We start from the raw sequence: 27572 nt of genomic DNA, 5'->3' as shown, positions 1-27572 counted from the left end.
CGGCCTTAACTCCCTCTCGCATGACCTAAAGTGATACCCTTCCCTGCTTTCCATTGCTGGTGGCTACCTCCGTATATCCTCCTCCCCCCAGTACCATTGTACCCCTTCTCCTTCCCACTTCATTCAACCTGCAATGGCCCACATCTGGAGAATAAATCAACAGCAATCCCTTTCCCCCCCCTGAAGAGATTCTCACTTTCCCAGACTCGTTTGCACCAAGGGGTGGCAGTGTGATCCCATCCTGGCCAATAAGACAAAAAGGGCAAATCTGGAAAGAGGCTCAGCATGAAGAGAAAGACCTCTGTGCCCCTCCCCAGCTGTCATCATTTTCATTTATGTTTTAGAAGTTCAAGCTCTCTGGGTTGGCATAAACTCTTTAGACTCTATGACCCAGCCGCCAACTTCTCTTTCTGCCAACAGTACTCACTTCCCACTGCATACCTCATGCTGGAGCTTGGGGTGGGATGCCCAAGCCCAGGGACATCTTCCTTGGCAGCTGGTATCCAGACATGGCCCCAAGGCCACCCAGTCTCCCAGCAGTCACGATCTGGTGCATCCCCTTCCCTGAATCTACACTGGTCCCATGAAATAGCTTAACTCCTAGATCCTAGAAGATGATCTGGTGTTCTGCCAATCTACACCAAGATGACCCAGCAGGTTCCACCTTTGTGCCTTCAGTTTCCCTAAGAAGCAACCCACCTATCCTGAGACCATCACGCTTTGAGGCAGTGTCAGCTAACCACAGGGGAGGTCATGTGGAGGAGAGCAGAGAATTGCAGCCAACACAGAAGACCACGGCCTCAAAGTCATGATGGAAGTTGAACCATTCCAAGCAGTCCCCACCCACTTGTGTCCAAATGGAGCAAAGACAAGGCCAGGGCCGTTGTGCTGAAAATGTAACTGACAGCCATGTTTCCTGATCATGCTCAACTCATTTTCTCTTTCTTGCGGATGACTGCCACTCTCCTGTGTCCACACTCCACTTCTATTGCCCTCGGCCTGGGTTATCTTTCCTCTGCATCCAACACATCCCTTCCAAGATTCATCTTGAATGCCACCTCTCCCGTTAAACCGCCATTACACCGAGCCCGCATAGTTGGGTAGGCTGACCCGGCTTCATTCATCTCCCTTTTGCCATAACAGCTCACCATTTTGTTGGGACGCGTGACCCCTCCTTTTTGGTGGAAGCGACGATCAGCTTGTCCCCTTCCCTGTGTCCTGGGTGGAACATAAAACACAGCTGGAACCAGTGAGCGGCTCCCACCTTCCAGGGCAGATCCTGAGATGGGAGATAGAAAGATCTGCAAATGGCGTGCCGGCCGGACCACATTTCCTTCTGGCCAGGCCTCCCCAGGTGCTCAGACCCCTGTTCAGCTCAAGAGGGGAAGCTTCAGCTTTTCCTTGGAGTGGGCACCTCCCTGTACCACAGACACTGAGCTCACTGGTTATTCCATTTGTCCCCATAAGTTTCCCAGCTCCCTGCCATGAGGCAGGCCATGTGACTCATTCTGACTGATGGCAATAGATAGAAATGACACATGTCACTTTCAGGCTGAGGCAGTAAAAAGCCCCCAAGCCAGCCTCCAGGCTCTAGACACCCCTGCCCAGTCCCTGAGGCTTCATGTTTGGGTGATGTGACTACAAAGTTGGGGGCCTCTGTTAGTCTGAGTCCCCGAGCAAGTGTAGAGCAGAGCCTCTGTGGACCCACATGGGATGTGTGGCATGCCTTCCAAGTAACACGTGGGGGATGCTTCTTATAGCACCTTGACCTTGACTATCCTGAATAATAAACATATGCCCAATATCCTTCCAATAAACTTTTTTTTTTTTTTTTTTGCTTAAGTTATCCAGAGTCTGTCTCTGACACCCAAACTAGCTTAATTGGTAAATTCTAAGACAACTTAGCAGTTTCTACACTTAACTAATGGGTACCTATCTTATTTTTTTTTTAATCAGCTATTTTTTAAATCAAACTGACTATGGGAACAAAGACTCATCTTCGCATCCTAGCACCCTGCGCTATGCCTTCTAAGGCTCTGGATCATTCCTTAGGAGGAAGGCAAAAAATTAAATGAAAATGAAAAATGTGATGAGTCAAGTAGGTGCTTTCTTTTTAACCTTGGTTTCCAAAACCATTTACAAGTGAGGTTTTCTGTTGGGTTTTTTTTTCCCCCGAGCAAAGAAGGGGCTTTTATTATAGTACTTGGACAGGACCCATGGACAGAAAGAGCTGCACTGGGATTGTGAGGAGTAAGTGATTATATACTTTTTAGTTAGTGGGGATACAAGTGAGTTTTAATTAAGAGATTTGAAAATATGATGATGCTTCTATTTTATGATAATAGTGCTGTATGTATATATCATGTATCTCTACATATCATATATATCATACTGCATATTATATCCTATATATCATATAAATCTCTATATATCATTTTATATATCTCTGTATATCAGAGATCATATATATTTCTCATATTATCACCGGTTGTCATACATCAAGAAAACTTATTACTAAATGCCAAAGACTAAAAATACTTTTGAGACATCAGAAAGACAACAATATTCATGGAGCCCTTAATTCATGACCAGTTCCTGATGTACGGTTGTTGGTTTTGTGTCCCTATCCCACCGACCTCCAATACTGATGTCTAACCTCATATTGTAGACAAGGGAAGAAGCAGCGATCTGGAAGTATTTGTTGTTCCTAAAGGGATTCATAATTTTCAAATCAGAAAAAAAAAAAAATAGGGCACCGGGGTGGCTCAGTGGGTTAAGCATCTGACTCATGATCTCAGCTCGGGTCTTGATCTCAGTGTGGTGGGTGCAAGCCCTTCATCGAGCTCTACGCTGGGCATGGGAGCCCACTAAAAAAATAAAAATCGTTCCAGGAAGCTGCTGAGCCAATGGAGAACTGCTGAAAAGACGGAATTCTCTGCTTTTGTCCATTTTAAAAGAAATGCATGTGCAAAAAAAAAAAAAAAAAGAAAGAAAGAAAAAAAGATTTACAACCTGCTCCCAATAAGAGAAAGAGAGAGAGAGAGAAATGTTTTCATTGTAGTAAGCTTTAAGAGGATGGCAGGTGGGGGTCGCCTGGGTGGCTCAGTGGGTTAAAGCCTCTGCCTTTGGCTCAGGTCATGATCCCAGGGTCCTGGGATCTCAGTGTCCTGGGATAGAGCCCTAATTGGGCTCTCTGCTCAGTGGGGAGCCTGTTTCCTCCCTCTCTCTCTGCCTGCCTCTACTTGTGATCTCTATCTGTCAAATAAATAAATAAAATCTTAAAAAAAGAAAAAAAGAGGATGGCAGGTGGGAGAGGTGAATAAATTTAAGTGTGTTCGAAATCAATGCTTCTCACACTTTCTTGTCATTCACCTGCAGGTCTTGTTGAAATGCAGACTCTGCTCCAGTAGGTCGGTGGAGGTGGGGGGAGGTGGGGGGGGTGCATGCTGTGTGGGGAGGCACCTCAGCGTCATCTTCCCAGAGGTCTCTCAAGCCCCTGGGTGGGATGCGATGCTGCTAGTTCACCAACCACCCTTGGAAGAGCAAGCAAGGGATACCCCATTGTGATGCGAACGGGTCACCGAAGTTTCTAGAACTCTTAAAAGGCCTATGTGGGAGGCCACCCGATTTGGGGTTTTGAGTAGCTTGCCTTGAATTCAACTTTTTTTTTTAAGATTTTATTTATTTATTTGACAGAGAGAGATCACAAGTAGAGAGAGAGGCAGGTGGAGAGAGAGGAGGGAGCAGGCTCCCCGCTGAGCAGAGAGCCCGATGCGGGACTCGATCCCAGGACCCTGAGATCATGACCTGAGCCGAAGGCAGCGGCTCAACCCACTGAGCCACCCAGGCGCCCTTGAATTCAACTTTTGATTCCCTTTCTTGGTCAGTCAGTTGGGAGATCACGATGACCTTGCATCTTGTCTGGAAACCTCCCTTGGTAGCTTTGCTATGGTTTTTGAGAACAAAGCAGGGTCCGGAGAAGGAAAAGTAAGTGTAACAAATTCTCCATACTAAAACGTGAGCACTTTACTGATATTTAGCCTTATTTATTTATTTATTTATGTATTTATGGCCACTTTTTAAAAATTTGATTTTATTTTTTCAAGATTATTGTTCCAAGATTCATTGTTTATGCACCACACCCAGTGTTCCATGCAATACGTGCCCTCCATAATACCCACCACCAGGCTTTCCCAACCCCCTTCCCCAAAACCCTCAGAGTCCACAGTCTCTCATGGTTCATCTCCCCCTCTAATTTCCCCCAACTCACTTCTCCTATCCTTCACCCAATGTCCTCCCTGTTATTCCTTATGCTCCACAAGTAAGTGAAACCATATGATAATTGACTCTCTCTGCTTGACTTATTTCACTCAGCATAATCTCTTCCAGTCCCGTCCATGTTCATACAGAAGTTGGGTGTTCATCCTTTCTGATGGAGGCATAATACTCCATTGCATATATGGACCACATCTTCCTTATCCATTCGTCTGTTGAAGGGCATCTTGGCTCTTTCCACAGTTTGGCGACTGTGGCCATTGCTGCTGTGAACATTGGGGTACCGATGGCCCTTCTTTTCACTACATCTGTATCTTTGGGGTAAATACCCGGTAGTGCAATTGCAGGGTCATAGGGAAGCTCTATTTTTAGTTTCTTAAGGAATCGCCACACTGTTTTCCAGTGTGGCTGTACCAACTTGCATTCCCACCAACAGTGTAATTGGGTTCCCCTTTCTCCACATCTTCTCCAACACACGTTGTTTACTTTCTTATTAATTTTGGCCGTTCTAACTGGTGTAAGGTGGTATCTCAATGTGAGTTCAGTTTGAATCTCCTTGATATATAATGATGAACATTTTTTCATGTGTCTGTTAGCCATTTATATGTCTTCTTTGGAGAAGTGTCTGTTCATGTCTTCTACCTGTTTTTTTTTTGACGTGATTATCTGTGTTCTGGGTGTTGAGTTTCAGGAGTTCTTTATAGATCTTCGAGATCAGCCCTTTGTCTGTAGTGTCATTTGTGAATATCTTCTTCCATTCCGTGTGTTGCCTCTTTGTTTTGTTGACTGTTTCCTTTGCTGTGCAGAAGATTTTGATCTTGGTGAAGTCCCAAAAGTTCATTTTATCTTTTGTTTCCTTTGCCTTTGGAGACATATCTTGAAAGAAGTTGTTGTGGCCAATGTCGAAGAGGTTACTGCCTATGTTCTCCTCTAGGATTTTGATAGATTCCTGCCTCATGTTGAGGTCTTTTATCCATTTCGAGTTTATCTTTGTGTATGGTGTAAGAGAATGGTCAAGTTTCATTCTTCTACACATAGCTGTCCAATTTTCCCAGCACCGTTTATTGAAGAGACTGCTTTTTTTCCACCGGATATTTTTTCCTGCTTTGTTGAAAATAATTTGACCATAGAGTTGAGGGTCCATCTCTGGGCTCTCTACTCTGTTCCACTGGTCTATGTGTCTGTTTTTGTGCCAGTACTGTGCTGTCTTGGTGATCACAGCTTTGTAGTAAAGCTTGAAGTCAGGCAACATGATGCCTCCAGCTTTGTTTCTCTTTTTCAATATTTCCTTAGCAATTCGGGGTCATTTCTGGTTCCATACAAATTTTAGGATTGTTTGTTCTAGCACTTTGAAAAATGCCAGTGGAATTTTGATCAGGATGGCATTGAAAGTATAGATTGCTCTGGGCAGCACAGACATTTTAACAATGTTTATTCTTCTGATCCATGAGCATGGAATATTTTTCCATGTTTTTGTGTCTTCTTCAATTTCTTTCATGAGTGTTTTGTAGTTCCTGGAGTATGGATCCCTTACCTCCTTGGTTAGGTTTGTTCCCAGGTATCTTATGATTCTTGGTGCTATAGTAAATGGAATCGATTCCCCTTCTGTATTTTCATTGTTAGTGTATGAGAAAGCAACTAATTTCTGCGCATTGATTTTGTATCCTACCACTTTACTGAATTGCTGTATGAGTTCTAGTAGTTTGGGGGTGGAGTCCTTTGGGTTTTCCATATAAAGTATCATGTCATCTGTGAAGAGGGAGAGTTTGACTTCTTCTTTGCCAATCTGAATAATTTTATTTCTCTTTGTTGTGTGATTGCTGTTGCTAGGACTTCTAATACTATGTTGAACAAGAGTGGTGAGAGTAGGCATCCTTGTCGTGTTCCTGATCTCAGCAGGAGGGCTGTCAGCTTTTCCCCACTGAAGATGATATTCGCTGTGGGTTTTTCATAGATGGATTTTATGAAGTTGAGGAATGTTCCCTCTATACCTACACTCTGAAGAGTTTTAATCAGGAAAGGATGCTGCATTTTGTCAAATGCTTTTTCTGCATCAATTGAGAGGACCATGTGGTTCTTCTCTCTTCTCTTATTGATTTGTTCTATCTCATTGATTGATTTGAGAATGTTGAAGCACCCTTGCATCCCATGGATAAATCCCACCTGGTCATGATGGATAATCTTTTTAATGTACTTTTGGATCCTATTAGCTAGGATCTTGTTGAGAATCTTGGCATCTATATCCATCAGGGATATTGGTCTGAAATTCTCCTTTTTGGTGGGGTCTTTGCCCGGTTTGGGATCAAGGCAATGCTGGCTTCATAGAAAGAGTCTGGAAGTTTTCCTTCTGTTTCTGTTTTTTGAAACAGCTTCAGGAGAATAGTTATTATTTCTTCTTTGAGTGTTTGGTAGAATTCCTCAGGGAATCTGTCAGGTCCTGGACTGTGGTTTTGGGGGAGGTTTTTAATCACTGCTTCAATCTCATTACTAGATATCGGTCTATTCAGGTTTTCAGTTTCTTCCTGTTTTAGTCTTGGAAGTTTATAGATTTCCAGGAATGCATCCATTTCTTCTAGGTTGCTTAACTTATCAGCATAAAACTGTTGATAATAATTTCTGATGATTATTTCTATTTCCATAGTATTAGTCGTGATCTCTCTCCTTTCATTCATAATTTTATTAATTCGGGTCCTCTCTTAGTTTTGCCAGTGGTTTATTGATCTTATTGATTCCTTAAAGAACCAGCTTCTAGTTTCGTTGATGCGTTGAACTGTAGCTCTAGTTTCTAACTCATTGATCTCTGTTCTAATCTTAATTATTTCCCTTCTTGTGCATGGGGTTGACTTAATTTAGTGTTGATTTTCCAGTTCTTTAAGGTGTAAAGGGAGTTGGTATATTCAGGATTTTTCATTTTTTTTGAGTGAGGCTTGGGTGGCTATGTATGTCTGCCTTAGGATGGCCTTTGTGTATCCCATAGGTTTTTGACCGAAGTGTCTTTATTCTCATTGGTTTCCATGAATTGTTTAAGTTCTCCTTTGATTTCCTGGTTGATCTAAACATTCATGAGCAGTATGGTCTTTAGCTTACAAGTGTTTGAATTCCTTCCAAACTTTTTCTTAATGGTTGAGCTCCAGTTTCACAGCATTGTGGTCTGAGAATATGCAGGGAATAATCTCAGTCTTTTGGTATCAGTTGAGCCCTGATTTGTGACCCAGTATGTGGTCTGTTCTGGAGAAGGTTCCATGTGCGCTCAAGAAGAATGAGTATTCTGTTGTTTTGGGGTGGGATGTTCTGTATATATATATCTACGAGGTCCATCTGGTCCAATGTGTCATTCAAAGCTCTTGTTTGTTTGTTGATTTTCTGCTTAGATGATCTGAGAGTTGTGTGTTAAGATCCCTTACAATTAATGTATTCATATCAACATGACTCTTTACTTTGTGTAACAGTTGGCTTGTGTAGTTGCCTGCTCCTGTGTTGGGGGCATAAATATGTACAATTGTTAGACCTTCATGGTGGATATACCCTTTAAGAATGATGTAGTGTCCTTTTGTATCTCTGACTACAGTCTTTAGCTTAAAATCGAATTTGACTGATATGAGAATTGCTACCCCAGGTTTCTTTTGAGGCCTGTTGGCATGAAAGATGCTTCTCCATTCCTTCATTTTTGGTCTGTGTGTATCTTTAGGTTCCAAATGTGTCTCTTGTAGGCAGCATATGGATGGGTCCCGTCGTTTTATCCAGTCTGCAACCCTGCGCCATTTTAAGGGAGCATTTAGACCTTTCATATTGAGAATGATTATTGAAAGATAAGTTTTTATTGACATCATATTGCCTGTGAAGTTCCTGTTTCTATAGATTGTCTCTGTAAATTTCTGTTCTATGTCACTCTTGGGTTCTTTCTTTTATAGAACCTTCCTTAATATTTCTTGTAGTGTTGGCTTGGTGGTCACATACTCTTTTAAACCTTGTATGGCCACTTTTCTTTTCTTTCCTTTTTTTTAAGATTTTATTTGTTTATATGACAGAGAGAGACATAGCAAGAGAGGGAATACAAGCAGAGGGAGTGGGAGAGGGAGAAGCAGGCTTCCCGCTGAGCAGGGAACCCAATGGGGGCTCAATCCCAGGACCTTGGGATCATGACCCGAGCTGAAGGCAGATGCTTAACAACTGAGCCACCCAGGTGCCCCCACTTTTCTAATAAGACTGGACATTTGTTTGCTCAGGCTAAGGGGCATCAAAAGAAGGAGATTATAAAAAGAAAGTAGGGCTGCTGATGGCTTGACAGAGGGAAGGAGGTGGAAAAGCACGAGCTTATTATTATTTTTATAACAATTTCATTTATTTACTTGAGAGTGAGAGCAGAGGGAGGAGCAGAGGGAGAAGGACAAGGAGACTCCCTGCTGAGCAGGGTCCCGATGTGGGACTCAATCCCAAGACCCTGAGATCATGACCTGAGCAAAAGACAGATGCCTAACGGACTGAGCCACCCAGGCACCCAAGCACAATCTTTTCATTTTTACAATTAACAACGTACATTAGTCGGGGTGCTTTGTGTAAAGACATAAAACATAGTCATTGTCTTCCAAGATGTCCCTGTACTCATCACAAAAGTCAGTGTTTGCTCATGGTGGCAGATAAGTGTGTATGTTAGAACGGTAAGTACAGAAATTAGAAAGTTTTTAAAATGCTCATGTTGAAGGGATAATCTAGTTATATGGAACATTCACTCACATAACACAATTTTCAGATGCTGGATATCTATGGCTTTAATGATCTACTAAGTGTATATAGTATCCATTTTATTATAAATTTATTATAAATCTTTATGATATTATAAATCTTTATGATCACATACTCCGTTTATTTTTTAAAAGATTTTATTTATTTATTTGACAGACAGAGATCACAACTAGGCAGAGAGGCAGGCAGAGAGAGAGGAAGGGAAGCAGGCTCCCTGCTGAGCAGAGAGCCCAATGCGGGGCTCGATTCCAGGACCCCGAGATCACGACCCGAGCTGAAGGCAGAGACTTAACCCACTGAGCCACCCAGGAGCCCCTCCATTTATTTTGAAAAATAGTATTTCCTAGGATTATGAAATTTAAAAAGTGCTTTTCGCGAAAAGTTGAAAAGTATAAGAAAGTGACAAGAAAAAGAAATTTACCTATGTCCCCCCCAATCAGGGATAGTCACTGATAATATTTTGGTACATGTATTCTTCTAGCTTTCTCTCTCTCTGAAAATATTCTGCATTATGTCTTTTTTTTCCCCCCCCTGACCTCAACTGTGTTTTGAAAACGTGATTTTTAGGCTACATAATAATCTGCATCGTTTTTATTTATTCTGGACATTCCTCTCTTTAGCTTTTTGGAGACATTCAAGTTGTTGCCTTCCTTCCCTGATAAAATTAAGGCTCTGATGCTTTTTTTTTTTTTTTTTTTGTCCATTAACTTTTGTGTGTGTGTCTGATTATTTTCTCAGATTGATTCCCAGAAGGGGAATTACAAGGTCAAAGAACATGATATGTAGACACTGTGGATGAGCACAGCCAAATTGCCCTTTAGAAAGATTGAACAGTCTACACCATGTCTGGGCATATTTCTCAATCCCGTGGCTGAGTCTTCCTGGACTTTAAACAGGAATCGTTTTAAAAATTGACCTTTGGGGCCTGTCACCAGCCCTCTAAGATGAAGGATGAGTAGAGGGGAATCACTTTCCCTTTCTGCCTCTCTGGCTCATACCCATTACCTCCCCCTGGATCCAACCTAAAATGTAATGAATCCAAAAAATACGTTGAGCGTATAGATGGGAAAGAGGACGATTCTGGAAAAGTGGAAAGGCTCTGAATGGGCTCCGGTGAAACCTGATCTTGCCTCTCCCCCTTTCCACCGATGGCCAGGTTCTTCTAGAAAAAACAAAAATACACTCTTCATTCATTTTCATATGTTCGCTCTTCCTATCAGAAATTGTTTTTAAATACAGAATAGTGAAAGTGAACAAAGTGACAGCCATCCACGTTCCCAGCACTCAGCATTAACCACTGTTGGCATTTAGGCGTATTTGTCTATACTGGAAAATTAGACAAACACTATATGAATATATAATTTTGTTATTTTATTTTAAAATTCAGATATTACAGATAAGCCTCAAGACTTCTTTATCCTCATCCCACCCCCCTCTTCCCTTTCCTAGAGGTCTCCTGGTGTCAGTTTTGTGACAGTGTTTCCAATCCTTAATAGGAAGATATTTTTATATGCATAGATTTGGCTCCTAGAAATATAGAATATTGCCATTTTGCATTTGGTCAGTTTCACACACAGAGTAACTGGAAGATGAATCATCGTTGCCTCTTGTTTTTTCCCCCACTTCACTCTATGCTTTTAAGACTCATCTGTATAGATACTTGGGAGTGAATTCATCCCTCTTAATGCTACATGATCATCCATCCCACATGAACATTCTGCTTTTCCATTTCCTTGTTTTTTTAATTTTTAAAGATTTTATTTATTTATTTGACAGACAGAGATCACAAGTAGGCAGAGAGGCAGGCAGAGAGAGAGGGAGAAGCAGGCTCCCTGCTGAGCAGAGAGCCCGATGTGGGGCTTGATCCCAGGATCGTGACCCAAGCTGAAGGCAGAGGCTTTAACCCACTGAGCCACACAGGTGCCCCTCCATTTCCTTGTTAATGGATAGTTAGGATGTTCTCATTGTTTCTTCTACTGGCAAACCTCTCAAGAGCGAAGGGAGATGTTTTCCAGTTAAAGCCCTAGAAGTTGAGTTGCGAGATGAGCTTTTTCCATTCCCATGACACCAAATTGCTCTCCAGAGCAGCTGTAATATTTACAACTTCATCGGATATATGTGGGGATGCAGTGGCTTTTTTTATGGAGGACAATTGGTATCTTTTGGTTGTTGTATGTAAGGTTGGGGCACGCCTGGGTGGCTCAGTGGGTTAAAGCCTCTGCCTTCGGCTCAGGCCCTGGGATCGAGCCCCACATCGGGCTCTCTGCTCAGCAGGGAGCCTGCTTCTCCCTCTCTCTCTGCCTGTCTCTCTGCCTACTTATGATCTCTCTCTGTAAAATAAATAAATAAAATCTTTTAAAAAAATAGTAAGTTTGGGCATCTTTCCACACTTTCTTTTAGCCATTTGAATTTCCTCTTCTGGAAGAGACAGTCTATTAACTTTTTTTTTTTTTTTTAATTGGAGTCTTGTTGACACACAATGTTGTATTAGTTTCAGGTGTGATTTGACATCTCTGTTATGTTGTGCTCGCAAATGTGGCTACCATTGGTCACTGTGCTGCATTACTTCTGTTCCCTATGCTGTGCCTTTCATTCCTGTGACTTACTCATTCCATACTGGAAACCTATCTCTCCCACTTCCCTTCACGCATTTTGCCCCTCCCCCTTCCTTCCAGCAACCAGGAGTTTGTTCTCTGTATTTATAGGTCTGATTCTGCTTTTTGTTTGTTCGTTTATTCAATTATTTTGTTTTTTTAGATTCCACATATGAGTGAGATCGTATGTTATCTTTCTCAGGCACACTTATTTTGCTTAGCATAATAGCCTCTAGGTCTATCCATGTTGTTGCATATGGCAAGATTTCATTCTTTTTTGGGACTGCATAATATTCATATTCATATATACATACACATCACGGCTTCTTTATCCATTTGTCTATTAATGAATGTTTAGATTGCTTCCATATCTTGGCTATTGCCAATAATGTTGCAATAAACATAGGGATGCATATATCTTTTTGAATTAGTGCTTCTGTTTTCTTTGGGTTAATACCCACTAATGGAATGATTGGATCATATGCTATTTCTGTTTTTAAATTTTTGAGGAATCCTCACACTGTTTTCCACAGTGGCTGCACCAGCTTACATTCTCACCAACAGTGCACAAAGGTTCCTTTTTCTCCACATCTTCGCCAACACTTGTTATCTCTTGTTTTTTGTTTTTTGTTTTTTTTAAATTTTAGCCATTCTGGCGGGTGTAAGGTGATATCTAGTGGTTTTGATTTGCATTTCCCTGTATCCAAAATATATGACGAACTTCTACAACTCAACACCAAACAAAACAAATAATCCAAAATCCAATTAAAAATGGGCACAGGACCTGAATAGACATTTTTCTAAAGGAGACATGCAGATGGCCAACAGATGCATGAAAAGATGCTCAACATCACTCACCATAAGAGAATGTCTTTTGAGACACTAAGAGACCCAATTTTTTGCACCCATGCTTATAATATACATGGACCTGACATTTTCTTTAATTCTGCTGTCTTGTTTTGGTATCAAGATTAGATTAGCCTCATAGAATGTTTGGATAGACTTCTCTGTCTTGTTCGAATTCTGGTGCAGTTTGCACAATATAGTTTGTTTGTTTGTTTGCATTTGTGTATCACTCTAGTAAAACTCTCTCAGCCTGGGTATTTAAGGAGTTGGAACAGACCCACTGCCTTTTCAATTTCATTGACAATTCTTGGTCTATCTCTCTTCTAGGACCAACTTTTGTAATTTGTAATTTTGTCAAGGATTGCCCCTTTAATCTAGATTTTCAGATGTATTGGCGTCAAGTTATTCATAGGATACTCCTATGCTTTCTCAAATTTTTACACTCTCTTTAGCCATTTATAATTTTGCTTCAATAAATCTTACAAGAAATCTGTCTGTTGTATTTAGTCTTCAATAGAACACTAGTTTCTGGTTTCCATAATCAACTCAATTTTCTTTCTTGTTCTACTCATATCTGCCTTTTTCTTTGTTATTTCCTTCTTTCTGTTTTCTCTGGGTTATTTAGTTTTGTATCTATCTCTTACATTGAACACTTACACTTTTTTCTTGTTTTGTATTAAGTACACTTAAGGCTATAAATCCTCCCACTAATTATTGTTTTAGTTGGATCCCACCTGTTTCATTATATTAGGGTTTTTTTTGGTCATTCATTTCTAAATATTTTGTAATTTCCATATTGGTTTTCTTTTTAACATGTATTTTTCAGTTTCCAAATGTATGTTCTTTTTCTCTTAAAAATGTTATAAAATCTTTCAACATACACACAGATATAACAAGTAATATAATGAACACCTGGCTTATGTTTAGTTTTATTTTTTCATAAATACTAGTAGTACATGATAAAAAAAAATAGATTATCCTGTCTTCAGGACCCTCTCCTCAGAAGCATTTTCAGTTACTAATTTAAGAACTACAAGTGGTTTGGGTTTCCTTCTGGTTGTGTTTTTGTTGATTCTTCATTTTACTTCATTGTGGTTCATGAATGTGGTCTATAGATTCTTTGGAATTTATTGAGACTTCCTTTGTGGCCAGTACACAGTCAATTTCTGTAAATGTTCCCAGTATGTTTGAAAAGAACAGATGTGCTGATATTCTTTTTCTAAACTACAAACCTGATCTCCTCACTTCCTCCCCGATAGCTTCTGTGGTCTTCAGAATAAAAAGACCAACCCCCTTAGCCTATGATTTGCCCCCAAGCTTCCTCTCCAGCCAGGGTGTCAGCCACCTGCCTTATGTACAGTGAATTTATGTCCATGGAGCTCCTGTACCTTTCACGGTCAACTTCCAGAAGAATATTTGAGCTGGCAGAGTTGTCCTGAAGCAGACAGCCCCATGTCTGGCACATCGAAGGTCCTCAAAGGTCCTAATGCTCACTGAGCCAGCTAGAGAGTGGGCTGTCTTCTGAAGATGGAGACTTGCTGAGACAGGACAGTCATCTGGTAAGCCACCTCACTGGGACCTCTGGTTGCTGTCCCCTTCCATGCTAACTTCTCAGCATACTCCCTTCCTCCCTGTCCATGGGGTGGCGGATGACTTCAAAGACCTTCCCACCAACACCCTCCAGTTGCTTTGGCTTCTAGAGTCAGTTGCATTTGTTAAGCCAAGACCCACCCCAAGATGAGTCCACACAGTTTCTGCTCTGGGGCCCCTGGTATGGGGATGGGAGTTTCCCCAGGGATCAGGAAGGACTATCCTCTCTACACATTTATGGTTTCAACCCTAGCTGGAAGCTCACTTTTGCGTTCCCTTTGGCATCTGTTCCAAACCCTTGATTGTCCTAAAATCCCTGAGCATCTCCCAGTTCCTTTGCTTACCAGAATGAGAGTTTGCCACTTTATGGAGAAAACAGAAAACACCTCATGTTTGTTTGTTTTTTTAAGGTTTGGTGAACCTTTATCCATCCATTGTTTCCTCCTTTCCTCCTGTTTCAGAGATGTCTCTCTTCCTTTCTAGGGTAAGAGTAATCCTGTCTCCATATGCCCTTGACCCCATTCCCTCCTCTCTCCCTTGTTTTTCTTCTATTGGCTATTCCCTCTGCTCCTGTCTTCCGGTCTCCCCTTCCCAAACCACCCATCCTAGAAGCAGTCAGTAACTCTCTCCACTCCCTCAGCTTCCAGGCACTCACTTCTCTTGGAGGCCAATCTCGCTTCCTCCTGTCTCTCTGGGTCTGTCAGTGTGTCCTCCTTGACCTCCTCCTGTCTCTCTGGGTCTCACTGTCGGGTGTGTCCTCCTTGACCTCTCCAGAGCACTGACAATTGAGACCACATCCCACTGTAACTTAATAGTCTCTCTGGCCCATTCACTTCTGATACAATTTGGTCTTGAATTCCTTTCTTTATACCTCTTTTCTTGGCCTTTTGATCCTGAAATGTCAGTGTCCCCAGTGTCGTCCACTCACGGGCCCCCGTTTTTATTTCTCTACACCCCACAAAAGCACATTTGTCATCACAGAGGGACATAGTCTCTACCAAGCTTTAAACAAGGACAACCACAGGGGATGCTGGCCTATTGTGGCCAGACTGTCCCATTTTTCAAGAGCTGTCAGATACCCTAGGGTTTTATGTGAAATGCCCAGCTCTAAATATTGATAATGAATTCAAAATTGTGCAAAAGTATGCAGGACAAACAAAACATAGATGGTCTCCTTAGAGCTGTTCTTCTCTTTGACTGCCCCCAAGGCATTTTATAAAGTACTTTATTAGTAAAGATAACTCACACTTACTGAGGCCTTACTATATGCCAGATACTCTAAGAGCTTTGCATGTCTTAACTCATTTAATCTCACGGTGATCCTGTCAACAATGTGCTATGATTATACCTGCTTTATGGGTGAGCAAACTGAGGGGGAGAGCTTCAGTATTTTGTCCTGGGTGTCAGACATACTGAGTTTAAGAACCAGCATTCAGGTCCAGATGGTCCAGCTCCCAGCTCAAGCCCTCACCCACCACACGCTATTGCTTTCTTCGCTCAGCAGATGGGGTAACTGAGGTCCAGAGAGGTTGAGAAACTATCCAAGATCACAGGAGTGTAACCGGGCAAGTAGGGATTTGAAGCCATCATCACAGAGGCATAGATATTTGCACTTCCTGCTTTATTAGAATTAGCTACCTGTTCCCTGCTAGACTGCATCCCCAGCTCCCAGATCAGGCACAGAGATGCAAGTGTTTGTCAAATGGGTGCCCTCCAACAGTCCATTCCTTCTATTAAGAACTTCGTTCGCTTCTCCTAACAATCCCTAAGTAACACAGTAGCTGACTTCCAGCACTTCCAGTGCGCATTCTCTTAAACCTCACGAACACGCTGTTCCTTGGGGACCGCGATCCTCCCCATGTAACAGAAGAAGAAACGGAGGCTCAGAGTAGCTCAGAGACTCGCCCAGGATCTGGCAACTAGCAAGTGGCAGAGACAGGATTCTAGCTCAAGCTATATGGCAGCAAGAGTCCTCACTGCTGACCCCGAGGCCACAGAGTCGGTTGTACAGGTGGGGAAACTGAGGCCCGGGACAGGGCACTGGGTTGTGTCCGCGGAACCGCGGCTACTGGGGGGAGGGTCCCGCTGCATGCCTGCCCTCCCTCCAGTAAGGTCGCAGGGTGCCACTGCGGGGCTGGAGGTGGAGGGTCACAGGCGGCAGCCCCGCCGCTGGGTAAGGTGTGGAAAGCGGCGGGAGAAGTGCGTTAATTCCCCGCCTACCCCAATGGCTCCTTGGCACCATGGCAACGGCACGGACTGGACGGCAGGAAGTGCGTCACCCGGTGGGCGGGACAAATAGGCGACGTCCACCAATGGGAGCGCTGAGCCCGCGTTCGCTCCGCCCTGAAGGAGGAGCCGCGCCCGCCTTTTCTGTCTTGGCCGCCCGCACTGGGGGCTGCACTCGGCTACCGCGGTGGGTGATCGGGCCGTGGGGCCGCGAGGCTGTCGGGGATGGAAGAGGGCCGTGCGGAGAGGCGACGGAGGACGGAAGGTGGGCGTCAGGCCCCGGGTTCGGCCCGTGCCTGTGCCGGAGTGTGGCGCTGGGGGCCCGGGGACTTGGGGCTCCTCATTTCCTGATGAGGATTCAGGCCCAGAGAGGGACAGGAAGGCCAGTAGGCTGCAACCTAGTGTCCCCGACACACAGACGTTGTGAAATCGTGGTATCAGGTGCAAATATCGATGTCATCCTGATATTAGGTGACAAAAGCAAAATTCTGCCTGAACCGAATAGGGAAAATACGGCCTTCGCGGACCACCTCACGGTTTCTCGCCGCCCTCTGTGCTTTGTGCTCTCGGTTGTGTTACAGAAACCCCAACTTTGTTCAAGCCCACAGCCCCGTATTTTAAAGCCCCGAGGTGAGGCGTGCTCAGACGCCCCAGTTTTGGGGATTTTTGAGAGGAATATGATGCATAGATTCGATGGTATGTCATAACCTTCCTTGGGGTCTGGGGCAGCTTCTTGTAATCAAATTCACCGCTATTTTCACCGCTAAATAGCCTCACTTTAGGTCAGGTCAGGTTTTCACACTTAAAAGATGGGGTTTTAAGACCTTTTTTAGATTTGAGAATTGTAGGTAAGGGATCCCTGCAGCTGAGCGATCATGACTTAATTGTGGCCTCCCTTGTCTCGCTTACCTTGCTGGGGATGCTACAGTTCCTGAACTTTGCTTTTGTTTTGCGCCCCTCACCCCCACTCCCATCCATCACTAATTCTGTGCATCCCCTTGTGCCTTCCCGCTCTGTTTCCTCATCTGTAAAATGGAGTCAGTAATGCTTCCGTCCTCAGGTTCCAGCGAGGATGGAGCGAGACCGCAGAGAAGCACTCGCCCCATGCCTCGCTGGCGGCTCAGATGGTGACGGTTGAGATCTGTTTATTGCACAGACGTTTCTATTTTTTAAGTATTTGGGTAGGCAGTTAGCCACGATTAATCTCTGCTGCCCGGTCCCTCTTCAGACAACTGCCTTCTGTGTAAAAACACGCCTATCTGTATCTATTTTCCTCTTCTTTCCCCTAAATTGTAGCCTTCTATGACGTTCTGTAGTTGGTCCTTCTTACTAACATTTATTTTGGCTAACGTAGCACATTTACACCATTTCTTCGTTTTATAATCAAGATAGGTAACATTTCTATAAAAATGTTTGCAATTTAAGTTCGAAGGATAAAAATCAAAGGAACACCCATATACGCATCATCAAGTTAAGAAATAGAACATTATCGTACCCTGAAAGCCCCCGCTGAATTCTTTCTTCCCCTCACCAAAGATGACTCAGTGCCCTGAGTATCGTGTTACTCATTCCCTTGTTTTTCTTTGCGGTTTTTACTACGTGTCTGTAATGACTGCTACATACGGTTTTGCTAGGTTGTGAATTTTATATAGGATCGTCATATATATATTTGCCTTTGTTTTTGCATCACATGACGTATATGACATGCGTCCAAGGTGATGTGAGTAGCTCTACATCCCCCTCATTGCTTCCTTGCAATTAATTTCGAATTCCACGGTTTAATTATAAACGCTTTCCGTAGGCATTCCTCAACTGATGGTCGTGGACACTCTTGCCAGATTTTTACTGCCACATGGTGTGTTTATAAACCTATTTCCTGGAGCAGATGTAGAAAAGTTTCTCTAAATTGTATACAGAATAGTGGATTTCTGGGGATGCCCACATTTGCGAGTAAGACTGACCAGTCTGGGTGGTTTGTACGCGTTTACACTCCACCAGCTGTGGGTGAGTTTTAGCCCAGGCCGTTCTTCAGAACTTTTTGCCTATCTGGTGATGAGTAAACATTGGTCACTGGGATTTGAATATTCATTTGCCTGATGACATCAAGACGGAGCCGTTTTAATATATTTATGAACCATTGTGCATCCTCTTTGAAAATTTCTGTGGCTGATTTTTCTCTTGACATTTGTCTTCCCCTTACTGATTTGTAGGAACTCATTACCTCTTCTGAGTATGAATCTTCTGTGGCTTCAGTTTCAGATGCTGTCTAGTTTGTAGCTTGTCTTCTCTCTCTCCCACTCTGAAGTATTTTGGGTGAACAGAAGTTCTTAATGTTAACAAAGTCACGTGTATCAGTATATTCCTTTATGGTTTGTGCTTTTTGTATCATTATTATTTTTATTATTCTATCTTTTTTTTTTAAGATTTTATTTATTTATTTGACAGAGAGAAATCACAAGTAAGCAGAGAGGCAGGCAGAGAGAGAGGAGGAAGCAGGCTCCCTGCTGAGCAGAAAGCCCGATGTGGGGCTCGAACCCAGGACCTGGGATCATGACGTGAGCCGAAGGCAGCGGCTTAACCCACTGAGCCACCCAGGCGCCCCTTTATTATTCTATCTTTTAAAGCTATCCTTCCCTGCCTTTGGCTCATAAAGAATGTTCTGTATTGTCACCCAACGTTTTATAGTGTTTTCTTTCTTACGACCTTACTGCTCAAAAAGATTTTTGTGCCTAGTGTGAGGTGAAGGTCGAGTTCTCTGTTTTTTTCCTGTAGGGTGATCTGTTGTTCTGGCATCTTTTATTGAAAAGCTTGCTTTGAGCTGGAGTTCCGTTTCTCCAACCTGTTGAATAACCATACCTGTGTGCATTTCTGTGTCTGGGTACTCTCTGTGCTGTCCCCCTGCTCTTATTTGGTCCATGTCTGTAGTATTATCGTACGTTATTCATTACTCTAGCTTTAAAATAAGTCGCTACCTGGTAGGACAAGTCCTCCTGTCTTTATCTTCTCCCCGAATGGCTTTGCTGTTTTGCCTTTACGTGTCCATGCAAATGTTGGAATCGTCTTGTCAAATTACAGCCAGATGCACCCAGCCTATGGGGATTTTGATCCGAATTGCATGGGTTCAGTTGCATTGGATCAATTTGGGTTTGAAAGTGATCGCTTTCAATAGGCCACCCTTAAGTATTATGTTCACCATAGGTTTTTGTAGATAGCATTTAGTAAATAAAGGAAGTTTCCTTCAATTCAAAGTATTTAGTATGAGTAACTGTTAAATTTAATCATAGTTTCTGAATCTGTTAAGATGATTATAGGCTTTTATTCTGTATTCTGTTAATGTGGTAATCACACTGATTTTTTTTCCAGCTTTATTGAGATATTATTGACATAAGACATTCAATTGATTCTCAGATCTTAAGCCATTGAGGGGATAACCCCAACTGGTCACCATGAAGTCGTCTTTCTGTGTTGCTAGATCCGATTAATGTTTTGCTTTGGACCCCCGGAGCTGTGTTTCTGAAAGATACTGGCCTTTTTATTTTCCTTTCATTTGAAGCCTCGGTCGGGTTTTTTTTTTGTTTTTTTTTTTAATTTAATTTTTTTTAAGATTTTTTATTTCTTTATTTAACAGAGAGAGAGAGAGAGAGAGAGATCACAAGTAGGCAGAGAGGCAGGCACAGAGAGAGGAGGAAGCAGGCTCCCTGCTGAGCAGAGAGCCCTATGTGGGGCTCGATCCCAGGACCCTGAGATCATGACCTGAGCCGAAGGCAGAGGCTTAACCCACTGAGCCATCGAGGCGCCCCAGGTTTTAATGCCCAACTGATGTCAGTCTTATCAGATGATTTGGGGAGGGTTTGCTTTTCTGTAGGTCCTGGGATAGTTTTGTGACATTGACATTTGAAATCACTTGCTTCCAGAATGTTTGGCGGGGCTTCTTGCTAAAACCATCTGGATCTGAAGTTTTCTTCGTGGGAAGATGGACTTCCCACAGAAGGTCTTCAGTGGTTATAAAACTTGTTAGTTTTCTGGGGCACCTGGGCACTACGTGGACTCCTCCTCCCAAACCAGAAGACTCGTGAAAAGGACTCCAGCGAAGAAAGGGATTGAGGATGGGGCAAGGAGAAGATGAGCCCAACTTAGGTTGAATCACTGCTGAGCTGTTCTTGAAGATAGCTAGCAGGCAGTCGGAGAAGCTGGCCCTGAGCTTGTGTGCCTTCCCACCCCTGAGGTCCAGTTGATGTGCTGTTTAAAAAGAACAGTGAGCAGCAGCTAACCTTTGTGTGTGTGTCCTAGGTGCAAGCTCCTTGGCAACCTCCAGCATAGTCATATCTCATTTAAATGGCATCTTCTGTCTTAAAGATAGTTTTTTGTTAGCCCCATCTTGTAGCTGAAAAGACTGAGGCCAAGAGAGATGAAGCTTGTTAGTTAGAAGTGTTTTCGTGCTGTATCTGCCGAAGGGAACAGTGATTTTCTTGTCAGATGGCGGCGTCGCCTGAAGTGAATGTCAAACCCTCAGAATTCCAGGCCCCTTGGCAGTCTGAACCTCCAGAAACAGGGCCCCGGGAATCTCTGTTTTTCATGCACAGGTTCTCTGATTCTCGAGATTGAGCAGGTCTGGCAAACAGGCGTCTCAACACCACCTGCCGATCGCTCAGCCCATGCTCTTTGCCTCCGCACAGTGCCACCTCTCCGTGGCAAGAGCGGGCTCTTTGATCAGGACTTGTGCAATGCTTTTTATCAGCCCTGATCTTTGTGGTTTGTGGAAAGATAATGTGTTAGTAGAGAGCAAGAGATTGAAAAAGCACCCCACGGTGACAGTTGTTTCATTAGTGGTTTGAGAGAGGAGAAGGAAACTAGTTCTGGTTCAGCACTTACTAGCAGTTCTTTAGGCAGCGAACGCTGTTCTGAGTTGAGCGTGAGAAAATGGGGCCCCAGTGGACTTTAGCCAAGGCCTTCAATCTGCTAAGTGGCTGGACTGAGTTTCAGACCCAGAATGGTCTAGAAGTAAATAGAGCTAACGCTTACGTGTGTTTAGTGTGTTACCCAGCTGTTACTGTGTAATCGGTGGAGTACGTCCGTGGAGGCCGTTGCTGTCCTTAGTCTCATAGATCAGAGACCAAAGCACACGGAGGTCCGGTTGCCCGGTTTCACCCATTTCACGTGGTAGCACAGGCTGGGTGCTGACGTCCTGGCTGGCTCCAGAAGCCACGCTTCTCCCCATCTGCTGGTGCTAGTCGGCTTGCCCCTGACCCGTGTCCTTTTCCTTTTGGGCCATTCAGCAGGATGCACTTGAGCTCGAGAACTATAACAAGTATTTTTTTTTTTTTTTAAGATTTTATTTATTTATTTGACAGAGAGAAATCACAAGTAGGCAGAGAGGCAGGCAGAGAGAGGAGGAGGAAGCAGGCTCCCTGCCGAGCAGAGAGCCCGATACGGGGCTCGATCCCAGGACCCTGGGATCATGACCTGAGCCGAAGGCAGAGGCTTTAACCCACTGAGCCACCCAGGCGCCCCTATAACAAGTATTTAGTCGTGAATGTCAGTTAGTACACAACGCAGAACTTGGCTCTCGGAGCGCTCTGAGGTGACTGGGTTTCATCTGCTTCTTTTCTCAGCTCCTTCGCACACGCAGGGTGGTCCTGGGAGGGCCGGTGTCATGACCGACGTCCACCGGCGGTTCCTGCAGTTGCTGATGACTCACGGCGCGCTGGAGGAGTGGGACGTTCGGCGGCTGCAGAAGCACTGCTATCGGGTCCATGACCGTGAGTACCGTCTCCCGGGTCATGAGATGCCCCAGAGCCATGCGCTCAGGGACGAGGCGGCCAAGTGGTACGCCCCACTTACACAGTCTCACGCCAGCCCGGTTGTGTTTCTCATCTCATCTTCAACCCTTTCCTTTTTATTTTTTTACGTAAATCTGACAGCCTAGGGGATGAGAATTTGGACTTTGAACCCGAACAGTTGGCACTTATGCCAAGGCGCCAGCATCTTCTCCAGCCTGAGTGTCTTCATCTCTCTAGTGAGGACAGTTCATCATCCTCGACACCGTAGTGGGGGTTCAGGGGATTGAGAGACAAGGTGCATACAAAGTGCCAGGGCCCGCGGAAGCTGCTCATTTGGCTGTCGGTGGTAAGAGGGCCGATTTGCACAGTGGGTCAGAGCGTAGCCTGGGACTCAGCCAGACCCGGAGACCGTGCCGCCCTGCCCTGGCCAGCTGTGGGCGTTTGAGCGCCTTCTCAGTGGGCTGCTGAGACAGGAGGTACGATAGGACACACGAAGCATTGAGAGACCGGGCCTGGCTGAGTTGCCAGTAACGGGAGGTCATAGCAGAAACAACAGGATCAGTGCTGGCGGGTCAGGGAAATCAGTTTTGGTAGCTTGGGCTTAGTCGAATATCAGTATGGGTAGATCCCTGTTGAGTGACAAAGTGGGTAAATTCTGCTTACTGTATGATGTTAAGCTTTTTGTAAAACTTCACGATGTTTTTTTACAGACCTTACTTAAGAGAGAGAGCATGGGACGGGCCAGAGGAGGGGAGAGGGACAGGGAGAAGCAGGCTCCCTGCTGAGCAGGAAGCTCGATCCTAGGACCCTGGGATCATGGCCTGAGCCTAAGGCCACCCAGGTGCAGCCCAGCTTTAACGATATTTATTGTTCGTGAATACATACAACTGCATGTAAAAAACGTAAGAGTGGGCCAGAAGGATATGGAACACACTTGTGAAGCGCTTGGCTTTGGGGAGAAATCAGAGCACACTGTCATCCTTACCGTATGTTGTTCTTTTATTCAAGAAAAGACTTGAAGCAAACGAGGCATTCGTAGTGTGGTCTGATAATCGCCGCTGCCTGTGAGCGGTAATACAGGTGTTCATTTATGCTGTGCTTTTGTTTTTCTGTGCTTTCAATTTTCAAAAGAAGAGGGGAAAGCACACAGAGGTGAGCCAGCCAGCAGGGGTGAGGAGAGGTGTGTGTGGGGCACCAGGTTATAGGTGGAGGCCCTTGAGAAGAGGGGCTGCGTGTGGAGAAGCCCCATTGGTGGCCTGGCGCTTTCCTACAGTAAGGAAACCTGCTGAACCTTGTTTAATCCCGGGTATCCAAACTCTGTGGACCTACCCCTGACATACTTCGGGAAACCCCTGACAGGAACACGCGATGTGTGGGAACAGATGGCACCAAAAGATGTGTGGGTTTACAGATCAGAAAGAGCCCACAGTATGTGCAGCAGAGTAATGGGGTTTCTTTCATACTTAATACTGGGGACAGCGCGGATGTCTGGAAGGGCTTGAAATAGGAACGGGACATAATTAGTGCTGTGCCTGGAAACCGTCCTCCTGGTGAAAACATATCTGCTCTACTTGCGTGCATTGGCTTGGATAGAGGTCTTTGGTAAGGGCCTCCTTTATGGGAAAGGAGTCTTACACCTGCCAGGCTAGCTGCCCTTGCTCCTTGAAGAGCACAATAGCGCTTTCATCCTCCCCCTCAGAATGCTCCAGTGAAGGGCATCAGAATGTTTTTCTTAGTCTATGATCTACATGGCCGCTCAGTCCTCCTCCCCTTCAGTTTCTCATGTAAGTCCTAAATGTGGGCTTTCATGCTAATGGGGAAGTTTCGTAGCTTACTGCAAAGAGCCACATGGTGCCTTAGTATTAAGAATGAAAGTGTTTTTGCCTTTGCTTGACCTTTAAAGTTATTATGACCTAATTTAGGAAAGTCCTGTAGAATATATCTAGGAATTAATTTATTCTTCGCACTTTATGTGCCGTATCTGTGCATCAAGATATCAAGGTACGGTTATGGCTAGGGTAATCAGGGTAGAGCGGGAGTTTGTTTTCCCCTACCCTTCATGTAAAACTAAAAAGGCTTTTTCTCAAGCATTATTGTTATTTTAGAGATTTTAAAATGAGAAGTGATGGAAAGACGTGATCTCAAATTAAATAAATACTTATAAGACCTAACATCATTAATCTGTCTTTGGAAGAGATGCCCAGGAAAGTCCCCTTTTACCAACTGGAAATGTATTCAGCTTCTAAGAGAATTATGAAACAGAGGAGTTATTGAGTCTGTCGTTATTCTGATTGCAGTTTCCCAGGGCCTTTTGTCCAGCTTCTCGAATGTGCTTTCTGTTCTGGGCTCTGGTTCCAGCTCTTCTTACCGTCATGAAGCTGGAAGCAAATTCCCCAGGTCTCTGGGCTAGTGGGAGTTTAGGTTTTGTTGTGACATGCTGGTGTAAGGCCTCGGGCCTGGGCTCTCTGAGTGGCACTGAGGGCCTGTGTGCTCTTGGAGGGCACCTGAGGTGGTGAGCCTGTGAGCGTGCCTGGGGTCCTCATCTTGCCATGGCCTCATGGGGGCCATGCTCCTGTGCTGGGGACTGGGGACACTGAGACAAAGCTTTTGCTTTGCCTTGGGTTTCACGAATCCTGCAGGCACAGAATCCTGTGATTCTCATCTAAGCCTCTCTTGATGGAAGTAGGTACAGGAAGCCGAGGGGGGCTGGTTAAGAAGACTTGCATTTGAGGATTTCCACTTTTGACCAAGGTCGAGTAACAGGGACCAATTGGCCTTCCTGTCTGAAACAACTAAAAATAGATGACACAGTGGGCATGAGTCAGGGAAGGGCAGTGAATCCTTGAGAGACAGGCAGTGAAGCTTCCCCGCACCGCCCCCCCGCCCCCCCCCGAGTGTTGCCTTTTCCCGTACCTCCTCTGCGGGTCTCTGCGCGCTCACTGGATGACCAGTAACAGCTCAGTTCGGACTGTTTACCTGGAGTTGGCGTCAGATCCCACAGTTAAAGGCATTCAGCCCCAGCAGGCTGCCCCCACTTTGGAGGCCTGTCTCAGGTCCGGGCCTCCAGTACTTCCGACCCAACTGGCTATAAATTAAGTCTTCTGGCCTGCCCCTGAGTTTCAGTAATTTGCTAGGATGGCTCACAGAACTCAGGAAACCCTTGACTCACATTGCTGGCCTATATAAAGGATACAGCTCAGGAATAGCCCGAGGGGAGAGGTGCATAGGGCAGGGGATGGGGGGCAGGGGGAGCACCTTTCTGGGTGCTGCATCCTCCCAGTATCTTGATGTGTTCACCATTCCAGTGGATCTCTGGATGCCATCCTTTGGGGGTTTGGGGAGGCTTTCATTACACATGCATGATTGACTAAATCATTGGCCATTGGTGATTAACTCTGTATGTAGACCCTCTGCCCTTCCCAGAGTTGGGGATGGGGCTGAAAGTTCTAAGCTTCTAGTCAAGGCTCCGTCTTTCTGGAAACCAGCCTTCCCCATCCTGAAGTTCTTTAAGGACCTGTCAAGAGTTGCCTCATTAGAACAAAACACTTCTGTCACCCTTGTCACTCAGGAAATTCCAAGGTTTTTAGGGGCTCTGTGCCAGGAATCAGGGATGACAACCAAGTATCTTTTTTTTTCTTTTTCCAAATATGTTTTTTTTTAAAAGATTTTATTTATTTATTTGACAGACAGATATCACAAGTAGGCAGAGAGGCAGGCAGAGAGAGAGAGGAAGGGAAGCAGGCTCCCCACTGAGCAGATGTGGGGCTTGATCCCAGGCCCCGGGATCATGACCCGAGCCGAAGGCAGAGGCTTTAACCCACTGAGTCACCCAGGCGCCCCCCAAATATGTTTTTTCTACCACAGGCAAAAACAGAATGAGCACTACAGTTGCCTCAGGTCACTGCCCTGAGAGTTTTCAGGCTATGGCACAGGGGAAACCCAGGCAGAGCTAAACAGGCTGTCTGAGCCGAGGGGATGGGGGATGAGAGCTCAGAGAGACAAAGGCGTTTGCAGGTCAGAGCAGGAGAAGAGGTGCACAGAGAGCTGGAGTCGGCCACCTCCCCCTGGCTCCCTGGCAGGGATCCAGCTAAGAGCAGATATACAGGGAGCAGTCCAAGGCCAGGCAAAGATGAAGTTCAAAGGATTAAGAGAGAATCGGTGCCTGGTGTTCACAGTTACAGGTACAGTGGCTTCGCTGGGCAGTTCTACCAAGCGTCGAAGGGAGAAGGGCTGCCGGTTCCACCCACTCCTAGAAAATTGAAAAGAGGGAACACTTCCCAACTCATTCTTTGAGGCTTGCATCGTCCTGATACCAAAACCAGACAAAGACATTGCAAGGAGAGACATCTAAAGACTAAGATCCTTCGTGAATGCAGAAGGATCCCTGTACACAATTTGAGCAAATCTAATCCAGCCGTACATGGAAAGAATAATGTGATATGACCAAAGTGGGGTTTAGCCCAGGAATGCAGGGTTGGTTTAATAGTTGAAAATCAGTCTGTGTAGTTTACCACATTAGCAAACTAAGAAAGAAAAATCATATGGTCATCTCAGTAGTGCAAAAGAAGCATTTGACAAAATCTGTTATCTACTCTGGCATGGTGCACCAGAAGTTTCACACAGGAAACTGGAGATCTGAAGGGTTGAGGGAAGATGCAGATTTCTAGGACGTCATGCCTTAGAGCAGGAGAGAGGACTCAATGAGTATCTGCCCAGAGTTAGAAAAATTTAATGTCTATCCTCAGTAAAATCCCTCAGCAAGGGAACGAAGGAAGGCAGATTTTTTTTTAACCCAATAGAGAGTCGGTGTGAAACCTACAGCTAACCAACTTCACTGTGAAGACTGAATACTTTACCCTAATATCAGGAGCAAGACAAGAATGTCCATTCTGATTATTTGTTCTTGCCAGTGCACTTAGGCAAGAAAAAAAAAATTAAAGGCATTCAGTTTGGAAAGGAAAAATTAGAACTATTGAAAGACATGATCATCCATGTAGAAAATCTGATGGATCTTTGAAAAAGCTACTAGAACTAATATGTGGGTTTAGAGAAGTGGCAGGATACAGGATCAATCTCCAGAAGTCCACTGTATTTCTGTATGCTCACAGTGAGTCATCAAAAGTTGGTTTTAAAAAGCACTGTTCAGGGGCACCTGGTGGCTCAGTGGGTTAAAGCCTCTGCCTTCGACTCGGGTCATGGTTCCAGGGTCCTGGAATCGAGCCCCGCATCGGGCTCTCTGTTCAGCGGGGAGCCTGCTTCCCCCTCTCTCTCTGCCTGCCTCTCTGCCTGCTTGTGATCTCTGTCTGTCAAATAAATAAATTAAATCTTTAAAAAAAAATAAAAAGCACTGTTCATAATAGCATCAAAAATATGAAATACTTAGAAATAAATGTGATGAGACTTTGTAAGCCCTGTACACTGAAATGTACAAAATATTGCTGAGAGAGGTCAAAGAAGATCTAAATCAATGGAGAGATGTACCATGTTCTTGGGCTGGAAAATTCAATATAGTTAAGAT

At 44.4% G+C, this 27572-nt stretch overlaps 1 protein-coding gene and 1 long non-coding RNA gene across 6 annotated transcripts in view; both read left to right on the top strand.

Annotated features, from left to right (window-relative positions):
- LOC125090751 (uncharacterized) overlaps positions 1-10651 on the top strand; it is a 35389-nt gene extending 24738 nt beyond the window's left edge. Inside the window, exons 4-8 of one of the 2 annotated variants that reach the window (XR_007124469.1) lie at positions 679-1100; positions 1957-2098; positions 3379-3410; positions 3888-3987; positions 9757-10651. This is a non-coding gene — a long non-coding RNA (uncharacterized LOC125090751). The remainder of the gene's footprint in view (positions 1-678; positions 1101-1956; positions 2099-3378; positions 3411-3887; positions 3988-9756) is intronic. The other variant, XR_007124468.1, reaches the window with a different exon arrangement.
- A 5734-nt stretch (positions 10652-16385) lies between these two features.
- NSMCE1 (NSE1 homolog, SMC5-SMC6 complex component) overlaps positions 16386-27572 on the top strand; it is a 56104-nt gene continuing 44917 nt past the window's right edge. For all 4 annotated transcript variants that reach the window (XM_047713736.1, XM_047713738.1, XM_047713737.1 and 1 more), the window contains exons 1-2: positions 16386-16539; positions 21887-22033. In XM_047713736.1, the coding sequence (XP_047569692.1) occupies positions 16500-16539; positions 21887-22033 (187 nt within the window). In that variant the 5' untranslated portion in view covers positions 16386-16499. The remainder of the gene's footprint in view (positions 16540-21886; positions 22034-27572) is intronic.

Source organism: Lutra lutra, chromosome 18 (assembly GCF_902655055.1).
Source record: "Lutra lutra chromosome 18, mLutLut1.2, whole genome shotgun sequence".
Taxonomy (NCBI): Eukaryota; Metazoa; Chordata; class Mammalia; order Carnivora; family Mustelidae; genus Lutra; species Lutra lutra.
Note: the sequence above shows the minus strand (reverse complement) of the source record. Positions and strands in the feature narration are given on the sequence as shown.